The sequence below is a fragment of the Choloepus didactylus genome, chromosome 18 (genome assembly GCF_015220235.1).
Source record: "Choloepus didactylus isolate mChoDid1 chromosome 18, mChoDid1.pri, whole genome shotgun sequence".
Classification (NCBI taxonomy): domain Eukaryota; kingdom Metazoa; phylum Chordata; class Mammalia; order Pilosa; family Megalonychidae; genus Choloepus; species Choloepus didactylus.
The window spans coordinates 56900171-56921501 of record NC_051324.1 but is presented as its reverse complement, the minus strand read 5'-3'; the positions used below and the strand labels follow the sequence as shown (position 1 = coordinate 56921501).

The window sequence follows — 21331 nt, the reverse complement described above, 5'->3', positions numbered from 1 at the left end:
CTCCGTGAGCGCCTGACCTATCCCCTCCTGCCACCTCCGGGCCGCATCTCGCAGGGTTGGCCTCGGCCCCTCCCCGGGACGGCGCCCCTGCCCGGGGCAGGCAGGAAAGCCTGGGTCCCCGCCCGCTCCGGTAGGCCCTCGCGGCCCGGGGACTTTGGAGCCGAGGAGGAAGCGCGCCGGGGCGGGGAGGTGGGGGTGTGGCGGGCGGCGGCGGCGGCTGGGTTTTATAATCCGCAGACCGGGCGCGGCGCAGGAAAAGGGGCAGCACCGCGCACCGCGCCATGGGGGCCGCGTCGGGCCGCCCGAGGCCGGCGCCGCTGCCGCGGCTCCTGCTGCTGCCGCTGCTGCTGCTGCTGCTGCGGCCGCCGCCCCCCGCCACCGGGGCGCTCGACCCCGGGCTGCAGCCGGGAAACTTTACCGCCGACGAGGCCGGAGCGCAGCTCTTCGCGCAGAGCTACAACTCCAGCTCCGAGCAGGTGCTGTTCCTGAGCACCGCCGCCAGCTGGGCGCACGACACCAACATCACCGAGGAGAATGCGCGGCTCCAGGTGCGCGCCCGGGCCCGGGGCGCGGGGTGGGGCCGAGGCGGGGCGCGCGGGGTCAGCCCCCGGCCCCCGCGCCGTGGGACCACCCGCCGGACTGGGTCCGCGAGCCTCCCCCCCACTCCCACTCCCGCCCCATCGGACCGGCGGTAGATGGCCGAGCACAGTGCTGGGCGCACAATCCATGTCCATTGCATGAATTGTACGGATGCGGCTGGCTCCGCTGAGATGGATCCCCACCGCCCCCCAGGTGGCAGCGCCAGGGGTGACATCAGGACAGCCGTAGTCTTCCGTGAGGGCACCCCGCTCTGCTCTGGGGCCCTCCTCTCTGGCCCCTGCCCCACAGAAACACTGCTTCTGTCTCTGCTCATCATTGTCCAGCCACCCTCACTTCTGCCTTTGCTGTTGCGCTGTCCTCTGACCTGAGGGTCCAGAGGGAGGGGTCTTCACAGGAGGAGAGGACCAAATACCGCCCCCATATGGCCTCCACCTGACCTGGGCCCTCCCCACACTCCCCCGTGCCCTCCTGGTGCCCATAGGAGGAAGCAGCCCTGCTCTACCAGGAGTTCACAGTGGCCTGGGGCCAGAAGGCCAAGGAGCTGTACCAGCCCATCCTGCAAAACTTCACCGACCCGCAGCTGCGCAAGATCATCGATGCCGTGTGCATCCTGGGCTCCGCCAACCTACCCCTGACCAAGCGGCAACAGGTGTGTCCGGTGGGCCTGATTGGGGTAGGGGGGGACAGACAGTGGCCTGGCAGGGAGAGACCCACCAGGGGGTGTGTTTGGGCCCTGGCTGTAGGGGAACCCAGGGGAAGCCGAGAATGGCTTCTTGAAGCGTTGATTTTCCGTAGAGAGGGGGTGGGGAGTTACTTTATGTTAGAGCAAATATTATGCAGCAAAGAGCAACATTTAACAGTAGAAGATGAGACAGGGGGCTTCAAAACTTCCTCATAGGCCAGTTTGGTTTATTGACTTCCTTGGAAAGGTTGAGGAGGACTGAGGGAGGCACCAAGGCCAGAGAATGAGAGGGATTTCCCATGCTGCAAGGTGGTGGCGGAGCCGGGACTTGAACCCTGATCCCTGACTCCCAGGGCACTTGTTTCCACCTCCACAGGCTGCTCCATGACGCTGGGAATCTGAAGTGGCCTTGTCTGTACCTCATCCCTTTTTGACCTCTTTTTCCTCCTACCAAAAAGAGACGGGAGTGGCCAGATTATCTCCAGGGGCCGCTCATCACTAATATTTTCTCAACTCTGACTCCCTAGTACAACTCCCTGCTAACGAACATGAGCAGGATCTACTCCACTGCCAAGGTCTGCTTCCCCAACAAGACTGCCACCTGCTGGTCCCTGGACCCAGGTACCGCTCTGTCGCTCACTGCTGGAGTTTCCCAGCCCTTCCCCATCACCCTACTGGACCCCAAGGACAACATGTTTGTCTGCAGGGCCGTGGGGAGACTGGGCAAGCCCGAAGGCATTGGCTGGGCTGTGCGGATGCCCCCAGAGCCCTGCTTCTCCTGGCAAACTGACTTCCAGTACTCCTGGCCCCCGGTGCCCCCCACCCCACCCCACCCCAGTGTGGGCCCTTGACCTCTTCTGTCTCTAGTCCTTCCTCCTGGCTGCCAGTTTCCCCTTTCGTGGGCCCTCCCACTCTCCCCAGGAGCCCTCCACAGGCCTTCGACCCCTCATGGTTTCCTTTCACACCTTCCCACTCTCCCCCCAGCCCCTCATTCACTGGGCAGCCTTGAGCTCACCACTCCACCCAATAAGCCACGAAGGGTCAGTCTGGGTTTTGTCCCACTGGATGTCCTCTTCCTGTGTCACCTGCCTTAGACCATCTCCTCCCTGGGGGCAGGGGCCCTGCCTGGGCATTTGCTTTGTAAGACTCCCAGCCCCAGCCCGCCCAGCTTGTAGGTTGCCCGTGGCTCTGGGGGTGTGGTATTGGTGAGGATGATGGTGGCGATGGCGAGAACGAGTGTGACGCCTCAGTGAGGACTGGGAAGGCACTGCAGACCTCCACACACTCATCTCCTCATGACCCTGCCGGCCTGTCTCAGAGCTCACCGACATCCTGGCTTCCTCACGAAGCTACGCCATGCTGCTCTTTGCCTGGGAGGGCTGGCACGACGCCGCGGGCATCCCGCTGAAACCCCTGTACCAAGACTTCACTGCCCTCAGCAATGAGGCCTACAGGCAGGATGGTGAGCACACCTGTTCCATCCGGGAGCAGCGCGCCTTGCGCAGGTGCAGCCCTTCCCAGCTTGTGAGGCCCCCCTCATCACTGCCTCGTCCGAGCCTCAACTCCTGCAGCAGATAGAGCTGCTGCTCTGTTAGGGTTCCTGAACACTGGCTGGAGAGGTTAGGGACTTGGCCGAGGTCCCACAGAGCAGATGGCGGAACCAGGCCTTGAACCCAGTCTGCTTTCCACCTTGCTGCTATCCTGCCCGCACCCTGCCCCCTCCGGCCTGGCACGTCTGGCTCTGCTCCCCAGACCCTAGCATTCATCTTTGCCTCTGGTGCCCTCCAGGATCCATTTAGCTAAAGCTTGGAGCAACCCCTAGTTCCCAAAAACTGTAGTTCCCAAAAAGCCACCCTTCCAGCTAGCTGGGTGAAGATATACAGGCCTGGAGCTGGGAGAGTGACAAAGCCATGGCTGGGAGGTGGTGCCAGAGCCCAGGGCCTGAGCTGCCCATCCCCTGGCCCCGCCAGGCTTCCCGGACACGGGGGCCTACTGGCGCTCCTGGTACGACTCACCCACCTTTGAGGAAGATCTGGAGCGGCTCTACCACCAGTTGGAGCCCCTCTACCTGAACCTCCATGCCTACGTCCGCCGCGCGCTGCACCGCCAATACGGGGACACATACGTCAACCTCAGGGGACCCATCCCCGCTCACCTGCTGGGTAAGGACCTGGCCTTGCCTCCAGGCACATCCAGGGGAAGCCCAGGGGGAGGGGTCTGGGGTAAGGGAAGGCTCCCGTCATCATCCTCTCTCCGGTTTGGGGTGCACTGCACTGTCCCCTTCCACATTCACGAGCCCCGTGGCTCTCAGCGCCAGGCGAGCAGGTGACCATTTTCATCAGTATTATTCTTGCTTTACAGTGGGGGACCCTGAGGCTTAGGGCACGTAAGTGGCTTGTGGAGGTCAGAGAGGTAGCTCGAGGCAGAGCTAGGAATCAAACTGAAGGCTTTTGACTCCGGGCTGGGGGAGGACGAAGGTGGGTTTCTCCTTGGGCCTATGTGCAAGGAGGCGGGAGGCAGGGACAGGCGGGTCAGGAGGGCAGCAGCAGCAGCGCCTGGGCTTGAGCCGCCCGGGAACTGAGCGCTTCAGGGAGTGTGGGGTTGGGTTACGTCGGAGGTTCCTGCCCCCACCACCACCGCCACCAGCCACCTGCCCCAGAGCCCGGCTGGGGGGACCCAGGGGTGGCTCCACGGCACGCACAGGGAGCCAAGCTGTTTGGTCCCCCTGCCGTCTAGGAAACATGTGGGCCCAGAGCTGGGAAAACCTCTACGACCTGGTGGTGCCTTTCCCCGACAAGCCGAACCTCGACGTGACCAGTACCATGGTGCAGAAGGTGAGCTCGGCTGCGGGGCCCAGGGCAGGGCAACAAGGGGGAGTCAGAGCGAGCAGGAGGGTAGGGTGGAGCAGCAGCCCCACGTGAACCGACAGCAGCCCCAGCTGGCATCCGTCTCCCCGGTGACCTGCCGGCCCTCCCTCCAGGCCCCTGGGAAGGGAGGCTACACTGCAGAGATGCCCTTCCAGGGTGCTGACCTCCTCCTGGGCAGCCAGAGCGGGCCCCTGGCCTCTGGGCCCTGACCTGTGCCCTCCCCACCCCCAGGGCTGGAACACAACACACATGTTCCGGGTGGCCGAGGAGTTCTTCACCTCCCTGGGGCTGTCGCCCATGCCACCCGAGTTCTGGGCAGAGTCCATGCTGGAGAAACCGAGTGACGGGCGGGAGGTGGTGTGCCATGCCTCGGCCTGGGACTTCTACAACAGGAAGGACTTCAGGTCTGGCCACGGCAGCGGGGGGTCCTGGGGCTCCGGGGGCAGAGCAGCCCACGGCACAAAGAAGCTGGTCCCCAGGCCCGCCCCACCCAGCCCCAACACTGCTAGGGTGCTGGGTCTATTCCAGGGCTGTAGGGCATGAAAACCGTCAGACCACCTTCCCCTGCAGCCTCAACAGGTGGTCAGCTCCGAACCTTGGGATGGAGGACAAAGGCCGGAGAAGTGGTGGGTTGGGGACAGGGTAAAGAGCCCCAGGGCAGGCCCTCTTTGGGCCCTGCCCTGCCCTGTCCTTCACCGTCAGCCTTTCCCCACCCAGGATCAAGCAGTGCACGCGGGTCACCATGGACCAGCTGTCCACGGTGCACCATGAGATGGGCCACGTGCAGTACTACCTGCAGTACAAGGACCAGCCTGTCTCCCTCCGCCAAGGTGCCAACCCTGGCTTCCACGAGGCCATTGGGGATGTCCTGGCGCTCTCCGTCTCCACTCCAGCACATCTGTACAAAATCGGCCTGCTGGACCATGTCACCAATGACGTGGGTACGGGGGGCAGGGGTGAGGGGGACCCAGCTCAGCCCCACCTGAACCCCACTCCATCCCCCCAGCAGGACTCCACTTGCCGCTCAGATCTGCCTTTCTCCAGGCAGGATTTAGGGCCCACCTTGGGCCTCACAGCCCACCCTGGGCTCCAACTCAACACTCCCCAAGGGTCCTCTTCTAAGCTGGACCCCAAGGTCTCAAAGGCCAGACTTCCCTTCCCTGTATGTGCCTGGCCTCACCTCCTGCTGGCTCCTAGCCTGGCTGGACTCCCCTCTCCCTCTGACCTCTCTCCTCATCTCCAACAGAAAGCGGCATCAATTACCTGCTGAAAATGGCGCTGGAAAAAATTGCCTTCCTGCCCTTTGGCTACTTGGTGGACCAGTGGCGCTGGGGGGTCTTTAGTGGACGTACTTCCCCTTCCCGCTACAACTTCGACTGGTGGTATCTTCGGTGAGCAAAGAGAGATCAAGCAGGGCCTAACCCCAGGGGGCCCTCCCCACCCTCCTGGGTCACTGGGAGCCTCCTACCCTAGTCAGTCCTGGTCCCCTCCTCTCCGACTTATGTCTCCCTCCTTTGACCACCATGTTCTTCTTTTCTGCCTAAAACTTCCTCTTCCAGGAAGTTGGCTCCAACTTACCAGGATGGGGAAGGGATGGTCGGTGGGAATGCCTGTCTAGCAGCCTGTTCTGCAAAAGCTCAATCTGCCCAACCTGTGAGTGCTTGGATGCCAGGTAGACCCCTAAGTTGTAAGACAATTTAACCATCCTCTTCTAGAACCAAGTATCAGGGGATCTGTCCTCCACTTGTCCGAAACGAAACCCACTTTGATGCTGGAGCTAAGTTTCATGTCCCAAACGGGACACCATACATCAGGTACTCTTGCCCCCACCCAGTTTCCCCTCCCCTGGTACCCTCACACCCTCAGTGCCTCTCCCCAGCCCCATCCCGACCTCTCCCCCAGCCCCAGGGGCCCGGAATCAGGTGGAGCCTCTCTCCTCTCTGCTGAGCCAGGCTTGGTTCTCCCTTATTCCCCAACACAGCCCCTGCTCCGGCCTCTGCCCTGTTCCTGGTCTCCCACCATCTCCCCTAACGTGCACCCTGTGCCTGCAGGTACTTTGTGAGTTTTATCCTGCAGTTCCAGTTCCATAAAGCCCTGTGCAATGAGGCAGACCACCAGGGCCCGCTGCACCAGTGTGATATCTACCAGTCCACCAAGGCGGGGGCCAAGCTCCGGTGTGTGGTGGGAAGCGGGAGTGAGGGGGCACGGGGAGTGGGCAGGGCAGGCCAGGGCTGTGCCTGGAGGGCAGCTCTGCTCTGGGTTTACCCGGGGCTGGCCTGGTGCAGGCTGCTGCCTGCCTACCGCCCTTCCTCTCCCCCACCCTCCCTCCTTCCTTCCTTTTGAGCATCAAATACTTACTAAGTGGACCCCCTGGCTGCCACAGGCAAGACAAATGTCCCCTGCCATCCCCCCCAAGGTCCTAGGCCCCAGGGTGTTAATGCCACTGTCCTTGTGGTCCCACGGAGGTGGAAGGGAGGGCAGAAGTGGCCAGAGGTGGGGCCTCCAGCAGGCAGCAGCCTGAGTGCTGAGTCCTCGCTGCCCGCTCTGCCTGGCAGGGCGATGCTGCAGGCGGGCTCCTCGAGGCCCTGGCAGGAGGTGCTGAAGGACATGGTCGGCTCAGACTCCCTGGACGCTCAGCCGCTGCTGGACTACTTCCAGCCGGTCATCCAGTGGCTCCAGGAGCAGAACCAGCAGAACGGCGAGGTTCTGGGCTGGCCAGAATATCAGTGGCGCCCACCGGTGCCCAACAATTACCCAGAAGGCATCGGTAAGGCCCAGAGTGAGGGTGGGATGGGGTACTGAGGCGGGGCCTCCCCGCTGGGCTCTGGGCCCAGCCCCAGGCTCCTGTCAACTCCCAGCTGGGCCCTAGTGCCTCTCCCCAGGGGCCAGGCACCCCCACCCCACCCCACCCCACCCTTGCCCAGCAGGAGGGCCCTGGGGTGGGGATGGGCAGGTGGTTTCCCCAGCATCCCAGAGAGGGCGTGCCCAGAGCCCAGGGTGGGCAGCCAGCACACTCTCTATGAGGTCACACTGCGGCCTCCACTCTTATTGGCCAGGGGCCGGGAGCCACAGGGCTCTGCTCTCCTGCAGCCATGGGCCAAGTTTGGGCTCCTCCGGGACTGCTCAGCTTCCTCCTGCTGCTGCTCTGCTGTGGGCAGCCCCTGCTGGTGTCCGGTCAGGGGACAACCAGCCAGGGGACAACTGGCCAGGGGACAGTCAGCCAGGGGACAGCCAGCCAGGGGACAGCCAGCCAGGGGACAACCAGCCAGGGGATTATCAGCCAGGCAACGGCTGACCAGGGGATCATCACCCAGGCGGCAATCAGCCAGACATCAACCCGCCAGGCAACAACCAACCAGACCTCCAAGAGCCCAAGTGGGACCAGGCTGGGAGAGGGGGCAGGAGGGGTTCCCCGGAGGCGTGGAGGGCCGAGGCAAATAGAAATCAGGGAGGGAAGAGGAGGCTCATCTGTGTCTGCCCACTCTGTCCCGTAGACCTGGTGACTGATGAGGCTGTGGCCGAGAAGTTTGTGGCGGAATATGACCGGACATCCCAGGTGGTGTGGAACGAATACTCAGAGGCCAATTGGAACTACAACACCAACATCACCATGGAGGGCAGCAAGATTCTGGTAGGTGGCCTCCCCGCCCCACCCAAGTGCGCATGCTTGCACTCCCACACACGTGCACACACGCATGAGCATGCCCATATGCGAGCTCCCAGCACCACGGGCTCCTCCCCTCAGGGATCCAAACTCCACAGCATCGGAGGACCTGGGCAGAGGGCAAGATCATCAGGGTCCCTTCCTGTGCCCCCTGGTGCCACCTCTGAGAGAAGTCAAAGCTGATGGGGGCAGCAGGGGTGGGGGTGGCAGAGGGACTGTCACAATTTGTGAAAAACCCAAATGCAATGTTTAAAACAACCCTCAGTTTCCCATTCAAGTGGGCCTATGTTCAATGCCTGAATAGTTTTTCCTTCATTAATAATCCCTTGTTAGTAATAGAATAATTTATATATAAACAAGTCATGCTACAGTGTCTTTTTGAAAGCTTGAAAGCCTATATGCTCCCCACATTTCCCCTTCACCCTCATTCTCACCCATTTGGTTGAGCCCAGACTATGCCAGGGTTAGCACCAGCTCAGCCACAAGCCACAGCCACAGAGAAGGAACTTTTCTTGAAGACCCACTGGGTGCTGTGCCCTCATTATTACTCAGCATCTTTGCAAACTTGATGATCTTATCCCCATTTTACAGATAGGACCCTGGGGTCACAGGGCAAAAAGTAAACCCCCTCCATTCCCAACAGCCTTTCAGACCCGTGGTGGGCTTCCCCGTCCCCAGCCCTGCCGAGATGGGTCTCATCATCCCTTGGTATTTATTCATCAAGGGAAACTTCCTGCCTTTGGGGTGTTATCAGGCAGTCCAGGTGGCGGGGGGTTCCCAGGCAAAGGCAGCACCTCCATCCAACTGCCCCGTCACCACCTCCCCAGCCCCTCAGCTCCCCACCTGGCACCTGCTGCCTCAAGGCCTCCCCAGAGCTCCTGGGCCTCATGACCCGTCCCTCGTGCCCTCAGCTACAGAACAACATGCAGATGGCAAACCATACCAAGAAGTATGGCACCTGGGCCAGGCAGTTTGATGTGACCCACTTCCAGAACGCCACCATCAAGCGGATCGTAAAGAAGCTTCAGGACCTAGAGCGGGTGGCACTGCCTACCAAGGACCTGGAAGAGGTGTGTGGCCTGGGGGGCGGCGGGAAGCAGAGGGTCCGAGGTCAGGGCCAGGTCCTAGTTGGGGGAGTGAGCCAAACCAGGTCTGGCCTTCGTGCTGCTTCCTGTGCCTTCATCCATCGCAGCGTGCCACCTGCCCAGCCGACAGACACCTGCAGAATTACCGAGAAGGTGGCAGTGCCCAGCTCTTCTGGATGGGGTCTGGGGGCAGAGGGCAGCAGCTCACAGCCTCCTCTTCCTCCTGCAGTTCAACCAGATCCTGCTGAACATGGAAACCACTTACATCATGTCCTCCGTGTGCTATGAAAATGGCACCTGTCTGCATGAGCCTGGTGAGAGCCCGCATGGTAGAACAAGAGAGGGGGGAGATGGAGGGTCTGGGGTGGGGATCAGGGGTTTTTGGAGGGAGGGGCTGAGGGACTGAGGAAGCTGGGTGTGGGGACAGGAGTTTGGGGCGAGGTTGAGGGCATGTGGGGCAGGGGGAGTGGGAGTCCAGGGGATTGGGGTCTTGGGGTTCTGGGGGAGACTTGGGGGGCTGGAGGGGCTGGGGGAGACTGAGGGACTGGGGGAGACTTGAGGGGCTGGAGGGGCTGGGTATATTGTGGGAACTAGGGGGCCTGGAGGGGTAGGCAGTCTGGGGACGTTGAAGAGAGCTGGGGATTTGAGGGGAAGCTGTGGAGGGCTGTGAGGGAGATGAGGGGCCCAGGAGTCTAGGAGGGTCGGGGGGGGGCACTGAGGAATGGGCTGGAGGGGTCTGGGGCAGCTGGGGCTAGCATAGCTTTAGGGGTGCTGGCAGATGAAGGGGGGCATTAGGTCCAGCACAGGAAATTCACTCTCCTCTTCATCAGTGCAGCTTCTCTGCCCCTACTTAGATCCAGCACCCACCTGGGCCTTGGCCCTAATTCCCTGCCCTGCCCTGGATCTGCCCCCTGTGCCCCCTAGGTACCTCCCTCCCCCCTTCCCCTATTGGCCACATTTCTCTGGGCCCCTCAGAACCTTGCAGTCTCAGCCTTGGATTCCAAAGGCTTGGACTCCCAAACTGGGATGGCCCACTGGGGCAGAAGCCCGGGCACCTCCCCGTCCTCCTTCCTCATCCTGCCCCTGTCTTCCCCACCTTCTCTGGCTTTCTCCCCACACCCCCATATGACCGAGAAGGAAACTGGAGCCCAGGCAGGACGATCAGGCAGTGGTGGACGCACCAGCCGAGACCCTGCCTCTCCTGAGCCCCCCTGGTCCCTCCTGGCCCCCTCCGCTGTCCCCGCCTTATCCACTGCACTGGCTGGTCCTGCTCACCCTCTCCCCTTGGAAAGAGCTACCCCTCCAAGCACAAGTCCCAGCACACCGCCACCCCCTGCCCCCTCCTTCCCACGGCTGGAGAACCAGAGGCGTAAACATTCTTTCTGGAGGACTCTCCACCCAGAAATGGTCTCTTCCTGGCCCCCAGCTCGACTCCCACGTTAGAACAATGACAAATAGGAAGGGAAACGGAAAATAAACAGGAGAGAGAAGCAGTCTGCCTGGGACAGGGTTTGGCCCGCAGGTTGTGTTCGTGGATACGCACGCACAGCCCCGGGGGAGGTGTGTGTTTGTGCACTCGCGTGTTCACAGAGGGGAGCCTCTAAGGGTGGGTGTTGCTCCAGCCCCTCACCAGTCAGCCCCTTAACCCAGGGCCCGGCGTCAGGTTGCGCCGGCAGCAAAAGTAAGATGCACACGTGGAAACCAAAGGCCTGCATCGCCAGAGGGCAGATGTGAAATTTTCTAATTCTTTCCAAACAAAAGTTAACTTGAACTTGCTTTCTCTCTGAAAAATGAATAGCCATCAGGTAGCAAGTTCCAGAATGGGCCGAGAGAGTTTAAGGCAAAGTAGGAAGGTTTGGAGGGTGCCGAGGACCTTCAGGTCAGGGTCCCGGGGGCAGAGGTGGCCTTGCGTGTCCTCTTGGAGCCGCAGGACTGACGTCCACGGTCCCGCGTCAGCCCCACTGGCCCCGGGAAGTAGGCACTAGCGCCACGTTATACACACACTTAGCAAGTGGCTTCGGCAGGTCACAGACCCAGGACTTCTGGCTTCTCGATGATACTTGGATGGTTCTTTATCCTTTCACAATCTTCACAGCTATCCTTTTGTTCAGTTCGGTCCAATAACTATTGGCAAAGGTTGACCCTGGGCCAGCCATGTGGGTGAACCTGCTCAGCACCCTCACACCCCTGGTGGATCTGCACCGCCACTACCACCACCCCCATCCCCCGAGAGGGTGACTGGCATCCCCATTTTACAGGCCGGTAAAGAGTGGCCCAGTGGCCGTCCAGGGTAATACAGGTGCTCAGTGGAAGGATGACAACAGGAACTCGGGTCTTTTGACCTCTGAGCCATCTCCTCTCCCTGACCTCCAAGCCATGTCCTCGACTCCAGAATGTGGAGCCTTTGGTTTGTAGCTCAGCTCTCGTGCTTCCTGGCTGGGGATCCAGCCACCCTGCACCCTGCTCCTCTAGAGAGACAGACAGGCTGGGCCTCCCGGGGTTGCCAAAACCCTGCAGTAGATGTGGGCTCGCATCCCCTCTCCCATTTCACTGGACTTGTTGCCTGTACAGTCATGTCCTGGGGTTGTACCAGTTTCATCCCAGCTCCAAAACTGTACGACCAGGTTCCTCTTACAAGCAGGTGGGAGGTGAGCAAAGGGCTGGGGGCTCGAGCCATACATGGATCTCTGCCCGCCCTCCCCCAGAACTGACAAAGCTGATGAGCACGTCCCGGAATTATGAAGAGCTGGCGTGGGCATGGGAGCGCTGGCGGGACAAGGCGGGGAGAGCCACCCTCCCTTTCTTCCCCCAGTACGTGGAACTCATCAACAAAGCGGCCAGGCTCAACGGTGAGACCCTCTGGCGACACTGCCGGCTTCTCTGGTCCCCCCAGGCCCCCTCTGCAGAGAGGTCCTCTGGGACCGTCACCGGGGGGAAGGAAGGGCACCTGGGAGGGAAGGAGGGGCTCAGAGAAGGGCAGGTGTTCTGCAGGCTACACAGACGCGGGGGACTCGTGGAGAGCCTTGTACGAGATGCCGTCGCTGGAGCAGGACCTGGAGCAGCTGTTCCAGGAGGTGCAGCCGCTCTACCTGAACCTGCATGCCTACGTGCGCCGCGCCCTGTACCGCCGCTACGGGCCCCAGTACATCAGCCTGGAGGGCCCCATCCCCGCTCACCTGCTGGGTGAGGGAACATCTGGCCTTGAGGAGGGCAAAGACCCCAGGAGGGAAAGCAGCATTCCGAGGGTGCCCCGGTTGGGACGGGGGGCAAAGGCAGAGCGGGGGTTAGAAGTCTGCCCTGGCGCTGGCGAATGCAGAACAGAGGCCCTTCCTGCTCTCTCTCTCTCACTTTACACTCCAACCTGCTATCAGTTTATCAGTTCAAGAATCTCTACTCCAAATAATATTTCTCAGCCTTTCCACTCATGTTCTGAATAGCTACCTTTTCTCCTATCTTGGAGAACTGAGCTCTCTTCTGCTCTTACCCTAAACTCAGAGTCGCTAACAGGTGACCTGCATGAACCAATGCCAGGCGGCCCAGGGGGACACAGCAGTGATTGACCACGAGCACAGGCTTAAATCCCAGCCCCGGCACTTGGGGGCCACGGGCTCTGGGTGAGTTGCTTGACTCCCCAGCCTCCGTTTCCTCTCCTACACAATGGGAATCCTGATGGCGCTGTTTGCAGGGAGATTACAAATTTTTCCACACAATGTCCTTGGCACAGTGCTGGATGCACAGTGGCCATGTGGGCAGGTGTCCAAGGATCCATAAACAGTTGCTGGTGACATTGGTCCCCGATTCTCAGGGCACAGTGGAGACCCCTTTGTTGGTGACCGGCAAGGTCCTCCACTGTAACCAGCAATCGACCCTGCAGGCTTGACGCGCAGATCAGTCCCACGTGTGTCAAAGTTGTCAGACAGGAGATGGTCACGAGGCGCTGCTGTGCTTTGCAGGACTGGGATCTGGTTCCCTCCTCCTGCATGGGGTGAGGAGCCTAAGAAGTAACATCTGCCACCCTTCTTTCTGCCCTTTCTTCCCTCACCCACCTCCAGGGAACATGTGGGCGCAGACATGGTCCAACATCTATGAACTGGTAGTGCCCTTCCCCTCAGCCCCCAAACTGGATGCCACCGAGGCCATGAAAAAGCAGGTCTGTGCCAACTTCCACTCCAGCTCCTCCACAGGTGGCCCTCTGATTGCCAGGGGTGGGAGAGAACCCCCTCAATCAGGAGTCCCTTCCAGCTGGGCCCCCTCCCAGTACCCTCCTCCCCAACCCTGCAGCGCGCATTCTGCTCCCACATGCCCCAGGATTAGCAGAGCTCCATCTGCTTGCAGGGCTGGACACCCAGGAGGATGTTTGAGGAAGCTGACAATTTCTTCATCTCCCTGGGGCTGCTGCCTGTGCCCCCAGAGTTCTGGAACAAGTCAATGCTGGAGAAGCCGGCTGATGGGCGGAACGTGGTCTGCCATGCTTCTGCCTGGGACTTCTACAACGGCAAGGACTTCAGGTGTGTCCAGGCTGGAGCTGGGGCAGGAGGTCCTTTTCCTCAGCCCAGTGGGCAAGGAGATGAGCCAAGGAAAGTTTCCTCTGCAGCGGCCTCAGCCAGAACAGGCAGAGAGGGAAAGGGTACAGGGGCCAGAACTTGGAATTGAGGATCAAGAAATTGGGCCTGGCCCCAGGTCAGCAATTGGCCTGTGTTGGGAGAACCCCACCCACCAAATGAAGCACTGACCACCTTGGTCAACTTGGACGATTGGTCGATGCTCAAGGTCCTAGTCCTGGTTTGGGTCACTTTGAGAGCTGTTCAGCCTTCCCCCACTCCAGACGGCCCTTGCATACAGCTGTCTCCCCTTCCCGTGGGACTGTGCACACAGGGAAGCACATGAGGACATGGGGGTTTTGTACAGATCCATCCTCATCACTGACAGAAACTCAGAAGCTGTCTTCATCCAACGATAGGGTTTCAGTTAGCTGTTGCTGCACAATAAATCACCCTAAGACCTAGTGGTATAAAACAAAGCTCTTTTATCATGCTCTTGATTTTATGGGTCAGGAACTCAGGTGGCACCCAGTGGAAATGGCTTATCCCTGCTCCACAGTAACTGAGACCTCAGCTGGGTTAGCTCCTGTGGCTGGAGATGGCTGGGATGGCTCAATGGGGACCATCTGTCTGGGGCCTTGTTGGGTACCTCCATTCTTCTCCATGCGTCATGTGCTGGGGCAGGAGTGTTCAAGTTGACTTCTTCACTCACATGTCTGGTTCCTGGACTGGGATGGCTGGAAGAGTTGGGGGTTGTCTGGGCATCACTCTCTCCAGGCAACCTGACCGTGCACTTGGGCTTCCTCCCAGCATGGCAGTCTCAGGCAGGCAAACTTCTTAGATGGCAGCAGCACGCAGCCCCAAGCATAAGCAGCAGCAGCCAGGCCTGTTAAGGGCTAAGTCCAAAGCTCGTCCACATTCACTTCTGGTGCATTTTATTGATTAAAACAAGTCATAAGGCCAGCCCAGACTCAAAGGAAGGGAAAACAAACCCCACTTCTTGGGAGAAGTGGCAAAGAGGAGTCACCACATCTGATGAAGTGTCTCCTAGAAGAAGAATGGGTGCAGAGAACCTGGAACCTACCTAGAGAAGGTCCAGAGGATCATCTGGCCTTGGGCCCTTCAGCCCAGCACCCAAAGGCCTGAGGACTACAGCTATAGGGCTGGAAGTGGACAGGACCAAGAGGAGAGATGGGAGCTCTTTAGGGATCTTCCTCTTATGAGGAGAAGGTAGACAGACCCCAACTTCATTATGACCAGGTTGCTGGGCAGCTCCTCCCCGATCTCCTGAGGAGAATGACAGAAAATTGGAGTTGACCTGAACTGAAGGGCTTCTATTAGATCCAAGGGAGTATTTTCTGCAACTGGAATTGGCTTGCAAAAGAGCACAAGGAAAGTTCGATGAGAGGGAAGTGTAACCTTCTGACTTGGTCATCTCTGCAGATGTCATTTCAATTCTGGCCATAAGAATTCAAGATGAACACGTTACTGGTGTTGGGCTGCAAGAGATGCAAAATAGCTCAGACACTGCTGTTTCCTTCAGGAAAGACTAAGTCTTGGGAGAGTGGAAACGTTGCACATGGGAAACCACAGGGCGCACATTCTAGAAAACACTGCACTGAACATAACAGTGTCCCGATGCCTCTAAAGCCAGTACTTTGTGCAGTTAGAAAGCAGCATGCCAGTGTGGGCTATAGTTATTCAGGAAAGTTGGAGGCAAAGGAATGGCCAGAATGAATTCTTTGGGGGCTCTCATGCCCCAGATTCCCTTTCTCATGCTCTCTCCATCTCCCTTTCGTTTCCTTCCCATCATGCCATCACTCATGCAGCAGTGATCAGAGTCTTCTCTGTAAGGACAGCTGGTCCCTCTCTGCCCCAGAGCTCCTCACTGTCCCTCTTCCAACCCCCCTCCCCACTCTGTTCCCAGGATCAAGCAGTGCACCACTGTGAACATGGAGGAGCTGCTGGTGGCCCACCATGAAATGGGCCACATACAGTATTTCATGCAGTACAAGAACTTGCCTGTGACCCTCCGAGAAGGCGCCAACCCTGGCTTTCACGAGGCCATTGGGGACGTGCTGGCACTCTCAGTGTCCACCCCCCAGCACCTTCATGCCATCAACCTGCTGAGTAGTGAGAGCAGCGGCTATGGTGAGAGAGGAGCAGGATCCCCTTGGTGCATGAGGGACCAAGAAGGGACAGCCGAGTCTGGGAGGTAGTAAAGAGGAAGAATTAGTGGCCCAGGGGCAGGGTTTGAGATGGGGTCAGTGGGGAGCAAGGGGGTCCCCAGCAGAGTGAGCTTGGGAGGATGGAATCCACAGGCCATCCCAGAGGCAGGTTACAGGACCCATGGGGTGTGGCCCCACCTCCCTGCTCCATTCATCACACACACTAAGAGCCGAGCTGCTAAGACCTGGCAGGGGGTGGGAGTAGATCTGATGCCCAGGCTCCCTTCCCTTGGCAGAGAACGACATCAATTTTCTCATGAAGATGGCTCTGGACAAGATCGCCTTTATCCCCTTCAGCTACCTCATCGACCAGTGGCGCTGGAGGGTGTTTGATGGAAGCATCAGCAAGGAGAACTACAACCAGGAGTGGTGGAGCTTCAGGTGCATGTCTGTGTGTTTGAGGATGTGCCAGTATGAGTATCTATTGTGTGTGTGGGTGCCTGTGTCTCTGTTCCATAAGATAATTATGTGTAGCTGTGTATATGTTGTCCATGTGAGATAGTGTGTGTATGTGCATATGGCTCATAGTGTGTGTGTATGTGCACCTGGGTTATTGTGTGTGTGTGTGAGAGAGAGAGAGAGAGAGAGAGAGCAATGGGGCATGTAGGGGTGACTGCACAGAGGCACAGAACGCAAGAGTCTGGAAAGCCCAGGGTAGTCCTGGGTATAGGGACCACCCTTCAGGTCAAAAAGGCCAGCTCCCCTGGCTTGTTTCTCCCAAACTCTCCCTCAACACACCGTTCCCCTTGACAGGTTGAAGTATCAGGGCCTCTGCCCCCCAGTGCCCAGGACTCAAAGCGACTTTGATCCCGGGGCCAAGTTCCACATCCCTTCAAGCGTGCCTTATCTCAGGTAACAGACAGACGTGGCTGGGGCCAGGGTGGCTGCCCACAGCTGATCAGCTGCAGCTCCGGTGCCCTGTGGGGATGCCGAACCAGCTGGGCTGCTGCAAGCGCCGTGCCCGCACCCACTGCTGCCTCTGCTGGTTGTTGATTCTTGAAACATCCTTTTGATACAGCGAGAGCCTCTTACATCCAAACAGTTGGAAACAGAAATTCACCCTACAATAATTTGCTGGTGGTCCAAGACCTTGGCTGGGGGGCTGGCATCAACTGTGACCCGTGGCTCGATCATGGCCTGAGCACTTTTGTTTTCCCAAACAAGACTTTGGTCAGTCACTAGTTATGACCCATAAGCATCTACACACACACACTATGACCCACATGCATGTACACACACCCACAGAGACAACATATACACAGATACACTGCCAGTGATAATAATTTGCATCACACCTGAAAGCCCTTCTATACATGAAGGACAGAGACCCAGTTAAATTGGGAGGCTGCGGTGCTAGGGGTAAGGTTATAGTCCCGGGTTTGGTGTCTGACAGGACTAGGTTCAAATCCCCGCTCCACAACTTTGCTTTCTTAAGCAAATTCCTCAGTTTCAGTTTCTCACCTGTTTCACAGGGTTACCGCGAGGGTTAAATCCTTAGCATCATGTCTAATATGTAGCGTGCTCTGGAAATGGTGGCCATAGTCAGCCATTATTCAATTACTCTTAAAGAAAGTTGTAAACAGTGTAAAAAGCATATAGTGTGAGACCTGCAGCTATAGCCTGAACACACACTCAGCCCCTTTCCTTCTGAGGGCTAAGCAAGAGCAGTTCCCTGAGGCCTAGGCAGGGTGATTTGGGGGTGGGAGCCCCTTCGGGGGCACAGGTCTCGGGAGACCTCAGTGTGCTGCTCCAGTTGCCCCCGGGCTTGCAGTTAACCCCGGGCACCCAGAGGCCAGGCTCGGAGGGACTGAGGGCCGCCCAGGAGGGCTGTGGCAGCCTCTAGCCCTTCCCCGGGGCCCCTGGAAGCCCAGGGAGGGCCGGGATCACCACCGCCAGGCCCACCTTTCCAGACAGCACCTGGCATGATGCCAGCACACAGCTAAGCCCTAATAGTTGCAGGATGGGCAAATTCTGTCCCCACACGTGCAGGGAGGGACAGAAGACCTGCTCAGCTGCTCCAGATAACAGCAGTGAGCAGGGGACCGAGGACACATCCCTGGGGTACCTCGGAATGGGCCTGATCTGACAGTGCACCAGGGAAGACCCTTGAGGAAGGGCTCTGCCCCCTTCTGGTGGTTTCCAGGGTCTGCACTCTGGTTGACCTTTTGTATAGAAGTCCCCGCCTGAGCAACCATTAAGCTTCCGAGGTTGGCACTGACCGTTCTCCAGGCAGGGGTGGGCAAAGGAGGCATTCCAAATTCTGACCTCAGCAAAGCACTTTTAGGAAACACCAGTGAAGCCAGCGAACCTGGCTTGTACCCAGCATTCAAAGTGGGATCCTGCGCCAGCTGGCTTGGGACATTCTTTAAAACCTCTCCAGCCTCGACCAGCAGATTTCTGGTCGAGGGATTCCTGCTGCCTCAGGAATCCCTGGGTGGGCTTCTCTGCCCAGACCTACCTCCCGCAAACATGCGGCCCCTTTGGCAACAGTTAGCCTTCACCTGCCCACATCCCAGGACCTCACTGCCTCTAAAGCAGGCCGTCAAAACTTGGAGGAGCTTTGCCTAGATCGTCCTCACCCAGAGTTGATCCCAGGAGCCTGTCAGAGCCCCTTCCAAGAGGTGGGGGCAGCTCACAGGTGGGAGGCACCCACACAGCCCCTGCAAGATGGAGCTTTGGCAGCTCTGCAGGCCCGGGTGGGTTCGCCCTGACGTCCCGCCTGCTGTGGGGTGGGGGTGGTTTTGTTCTGCTGTGCCCATGTGACTCTCCCAGGGAGAAGGGGCTGGGGCTCAGGGGCACCCCGTGCACGCCTTCCCTCCACCCCAGGTACTTCGTCAGCTTCGTGATCCAGTTCCAGTTCCACGAGGCGCTGTGCCAGGTGGCTGGCCACAAGGGCCCCCTGCACCAGTGTGACATCTACCAGTCCAAGGAGGCTGGGACGCGCCTGGCGTGAGTCTTCTCTGCCCTCCTCTAGCTGTTCTCTGCCCTCTGACCTGGAGAAGCCCACTGGAGGCTACTCTGGGAACACCTGCCATCTGGGCGCTGGGGCTGGGAACTCCAGGAACGAGTAACCCCTCTGGGCCCAGGTCCTCCCTCCTGCCAATCCCCAGGGCCGGCTCAGGCCCTCCTGACCTCCAAGGGAAGTTTAGGCCCAGAGATGCATATTCAACCTTCCCACCTGGGCTTCTGACTCGATTTCCCTTCCCTGGTGCTCCCCCAGGGAAGCCATGAGGCTGGGCTTCAGTAAGCCGTGGCCAGAAGCCATGAAACTGATCACCGGGCAGCCCAACATGTCCGCCTCGGCCATGGTGAACTACTTCAAGCCACTGCTGGACTGGCTCCTCGAGGAGAACAGGCGGCACGGGGAGAAGCTGGGCTGGCCCCAGTACAACTGGACACCGTACTCTGGTACCACCACCCTGTCCACCGTCAGCCCCAGCCCCACCAGGGCCCGCTCAGGGCCGCGCCCCCTCCCCAGTGCGGGCAGGGTCCGTTCTGACCGCCGAGCTCGGACAGGGAAGCCGGACCACGTGGCCCCAAGCCCTGCTCTCCTTGCTTCCCCCGCCCAGCTAGCTCAGAAGGCTCCTTCCCCGTCACCAGCCGCGTCAACTTCCTGGGCCTGAACCTGGAGGCGCATCAGGCCCGCGTGGGCCAGTGGGTGCTGCTCTTCCTGGGCGTCGCCCTCCTGGTGGCCACCTTGGGCCTGACCCAGCGGCTCTTCAGCATCCGGCACCAAAGCCTCCGCCAGCCCCACCGGGGGCCCCAGTTCGGCTCCGAGGTGGAGCTGAGGCACTCCTGAGACGCCGGGCGGCCGGGACGTCCTCCGAGTGAGCGAGGTGGGGCCCTGGGGCGCAGGCCGGGGCTGGGCCACCCCTCCTCGTCCAGCCTGTCCCCCGGCACCGCCCTCCTGACCGCCACCTGTCCCGGCCCCCAGCCCGCACCCAAGTCTCGGGGTGCCCAACACAGAGCCCCCACCCAACCTCTCTGTGAATACAATTAAAGGTCCTGCCCTCCCCAAATGAGTCTGTGTCCCTCACAGGGAAGCCAGGAACAGGGACAGGGCTGCTCTCCTGCCTCCTGGAAGTCTAGGGGCCACTTTCCTGGGTGTCTTCCCCCATCCTTCTCCAGAGAAGAGCCTCGGAGGCTCCCCCAGAGCCTCAGTGCCCGCCCCAACCAGCCCCCAAGACTTTCTTTCCTGTAGTCCAGGCCACCAGCCAAGTGTCCTCCCCCAGGCCTGCCGAGGGCTGGCGCCGGCCCAGGAGGGCTCTGGGAGGCAGGGGTGGGCAGGGGCGGCCGCGGAGGGGCTGCCGGCCTCACAGCCCACTGCCTGCCCCGGGCCCTGCCCGCTCGGGCTTCCTGTGCCGGCTGTTCCTGTAAATGGCCAGGTCCCCCCTAGGGGAAGGCTCCTGGCTGTCCCCTGCTGGCCTGGTTGTGTCTGATTGACCAAGGGGGTCGACCTGGCCTTGGGGTCACCTCGGGCCCCTGCCTGCCCCCTCCCAACGCCGCCCTTCCAGGCCAGCACCAGCCCCATGCCCGCGTGGTGAGAGGAGCGCCTGGGTCCCAGCCCACCACTCGGGCATCTGCAGGCCCCAGGCCCCCGCCAGAGGGGCTCCCACTGTGAGGTTCAGCCATTGCCCGGACACCCCCGCCTGCCCTCCACACATGCACTCCCTCCGAAGGCTGAGAGGGCTCAGGGAGAATGCCATTTGGAGGGACATTTTAGTAGCTTTGATCTATGTGCCTATTTTAGAAAATTTGAAAAATAAAAACCCTTCATCTCAACACTGAGAAATGGCCATGGTTGACATTTTGGTGTCTGTCTTTCCAGTCTTATTTTTTTCCTTGCCACATATTTTAAATGGGATCATATAATATTTACAGTTGTGGATCCTTTTTTTTTTTTCCAGTTAATATTTCTAGATCTATTTTTTCAAACATTTAAACACCAACCCTAAACCCAGCCAAAAGAGAGCTGGTCAGTTTGCTGGGGCCAGATGCCCCTCTGCAGCCTCCCCCTCTGTCAGGACCCTCAGCCCCCCAGGCCCTCTTGGCCTTGCTGATACCTTTGACCCACCAGGGGCCTCCCCAATGTCCTGGAGTCCTCCGTTTTTAACCCCCACCCCTTCCCGGCTGCCGTGTGTGTGTGTGTGTGTGTGTGTGTGTGTGTGTGTGTGTGTGTGTGTGTGTGTGTGGTCTGCCTGTGTTGCACGCAGTCTCAGTTGTGCAGGCCCGTTCCATGGGGCAGGATGTGGCCTTGAGGCTTTTTGGACATGCGAGAGGGTGGAAGTTTACTCTTGAGACAATGGAATTTATAAACATGGTCTCTGAATGGTCGCAAACCTTTTCATCACCAAAGACATCTTTCGTTATCCCCAGCCCTCCACATCCCTGGGCCTGATGTTTCGAAAGATCTTTGTCAGACAAACAAAGTTCAATTGTTACATCACTCTCTTTCCTCTTTTTATGGCCTGTAGAGGCTCGTGTTCAACCCTGAAAGCTCTGAGCTTCAGAGGAAGGGCAAAGACATGTAACATTGTAGAAGGCCTGACCAGCCTTGTCCACTAGACCTTTTGAAGTGTTCAAATTATTCAAAGAACTCCTATTTCTGCACCCTTGGGAGAGGGATGAGAAGCCAGGTCTTCCTGGAAGGTGACAGAGGAAGAG

The 21331-nt window shown here is 59.3% G+C and overlaps 1 protein-coding gene across 2 annotated transcripts; it reads left to right on the top strand.

Annotated features, from left to right (window-relative positions):
- Positions 1-281: 281 nt before the first annotated feature.
- LOC119513818 (angiotensin-converting enzyme) lies at positions 282-20463 on the top strand. 2 transcript variants are annotated; one of them, XM_037809269.1, is made up of 25 exons: positions 282-548; positions 1082-1249; positions 1810-1903; positions 2601-2744; positions 3253-3444; positions 4019-4116; positions 4381-4553; positions 4867-5090; positions 5396-5540; positions 5865-5963; positions 6201-6323; positions 6705-6916; positions 7644-7780; positions 8725-8883; positions 9128-9212; positions 11604-11747; positions 11890-12081; positions 12951-13048; positions 13234-13406; positions 15367-15590; positions 15904-16048; positions 16421-16519; positions 18494-18616; positions 18888-19075; positions 19237-20463. In XM_037809269.1, the coding sequence occupies exons 1-25, from the start codon at positions 282-284 to the stop codon at positions 19464-19466; spliced, it is 3936 nt and encodes a 1311-aa protein (XP_037665197.1). In that variant the 3' UTR covers positions 19467-20463. The 2 variants fall into 2 exon arrangements, with proteins under 2 accessions (XP_037665197.1, XP_037665198.1); XM_037809270.1 differs by lacking the exons at positions 282-548; positions 1082-1249; positions 1810-1903; ... (2 more) ...; positions 4019-4116; positions 4381-4553 and adding an exon at positions 4611-4775 and having other exon boundaries at positions 19237-19466.
- Positions 20464-21331: the final 868 nt, after the last annotated feature.

Coding starts and splice junctions, on each gene's coding strand:
- LOC119513818 (XM_037809269.1), top strand. CDS start 282: ATGGGGGCCGCGTCGGGCCGCCCGAGGCCGGCGCCGCTGCCGCGGCTC. Junction 6,324..6,704: donor AAGGCGGGGGCCAAGCTCCG/GTGTGTGGTGGG, acceptor TCTGCCTGGCAG/GGCGATGCTGCAGGCGGGCT. Junction 16,049..16,420: donor CAGGAGTGGTGGAGCTTCAG/GTGCATGTCTGT, acceptor TCCCCTTGACAG/GTTGAAGTATCAGGGCCTCT.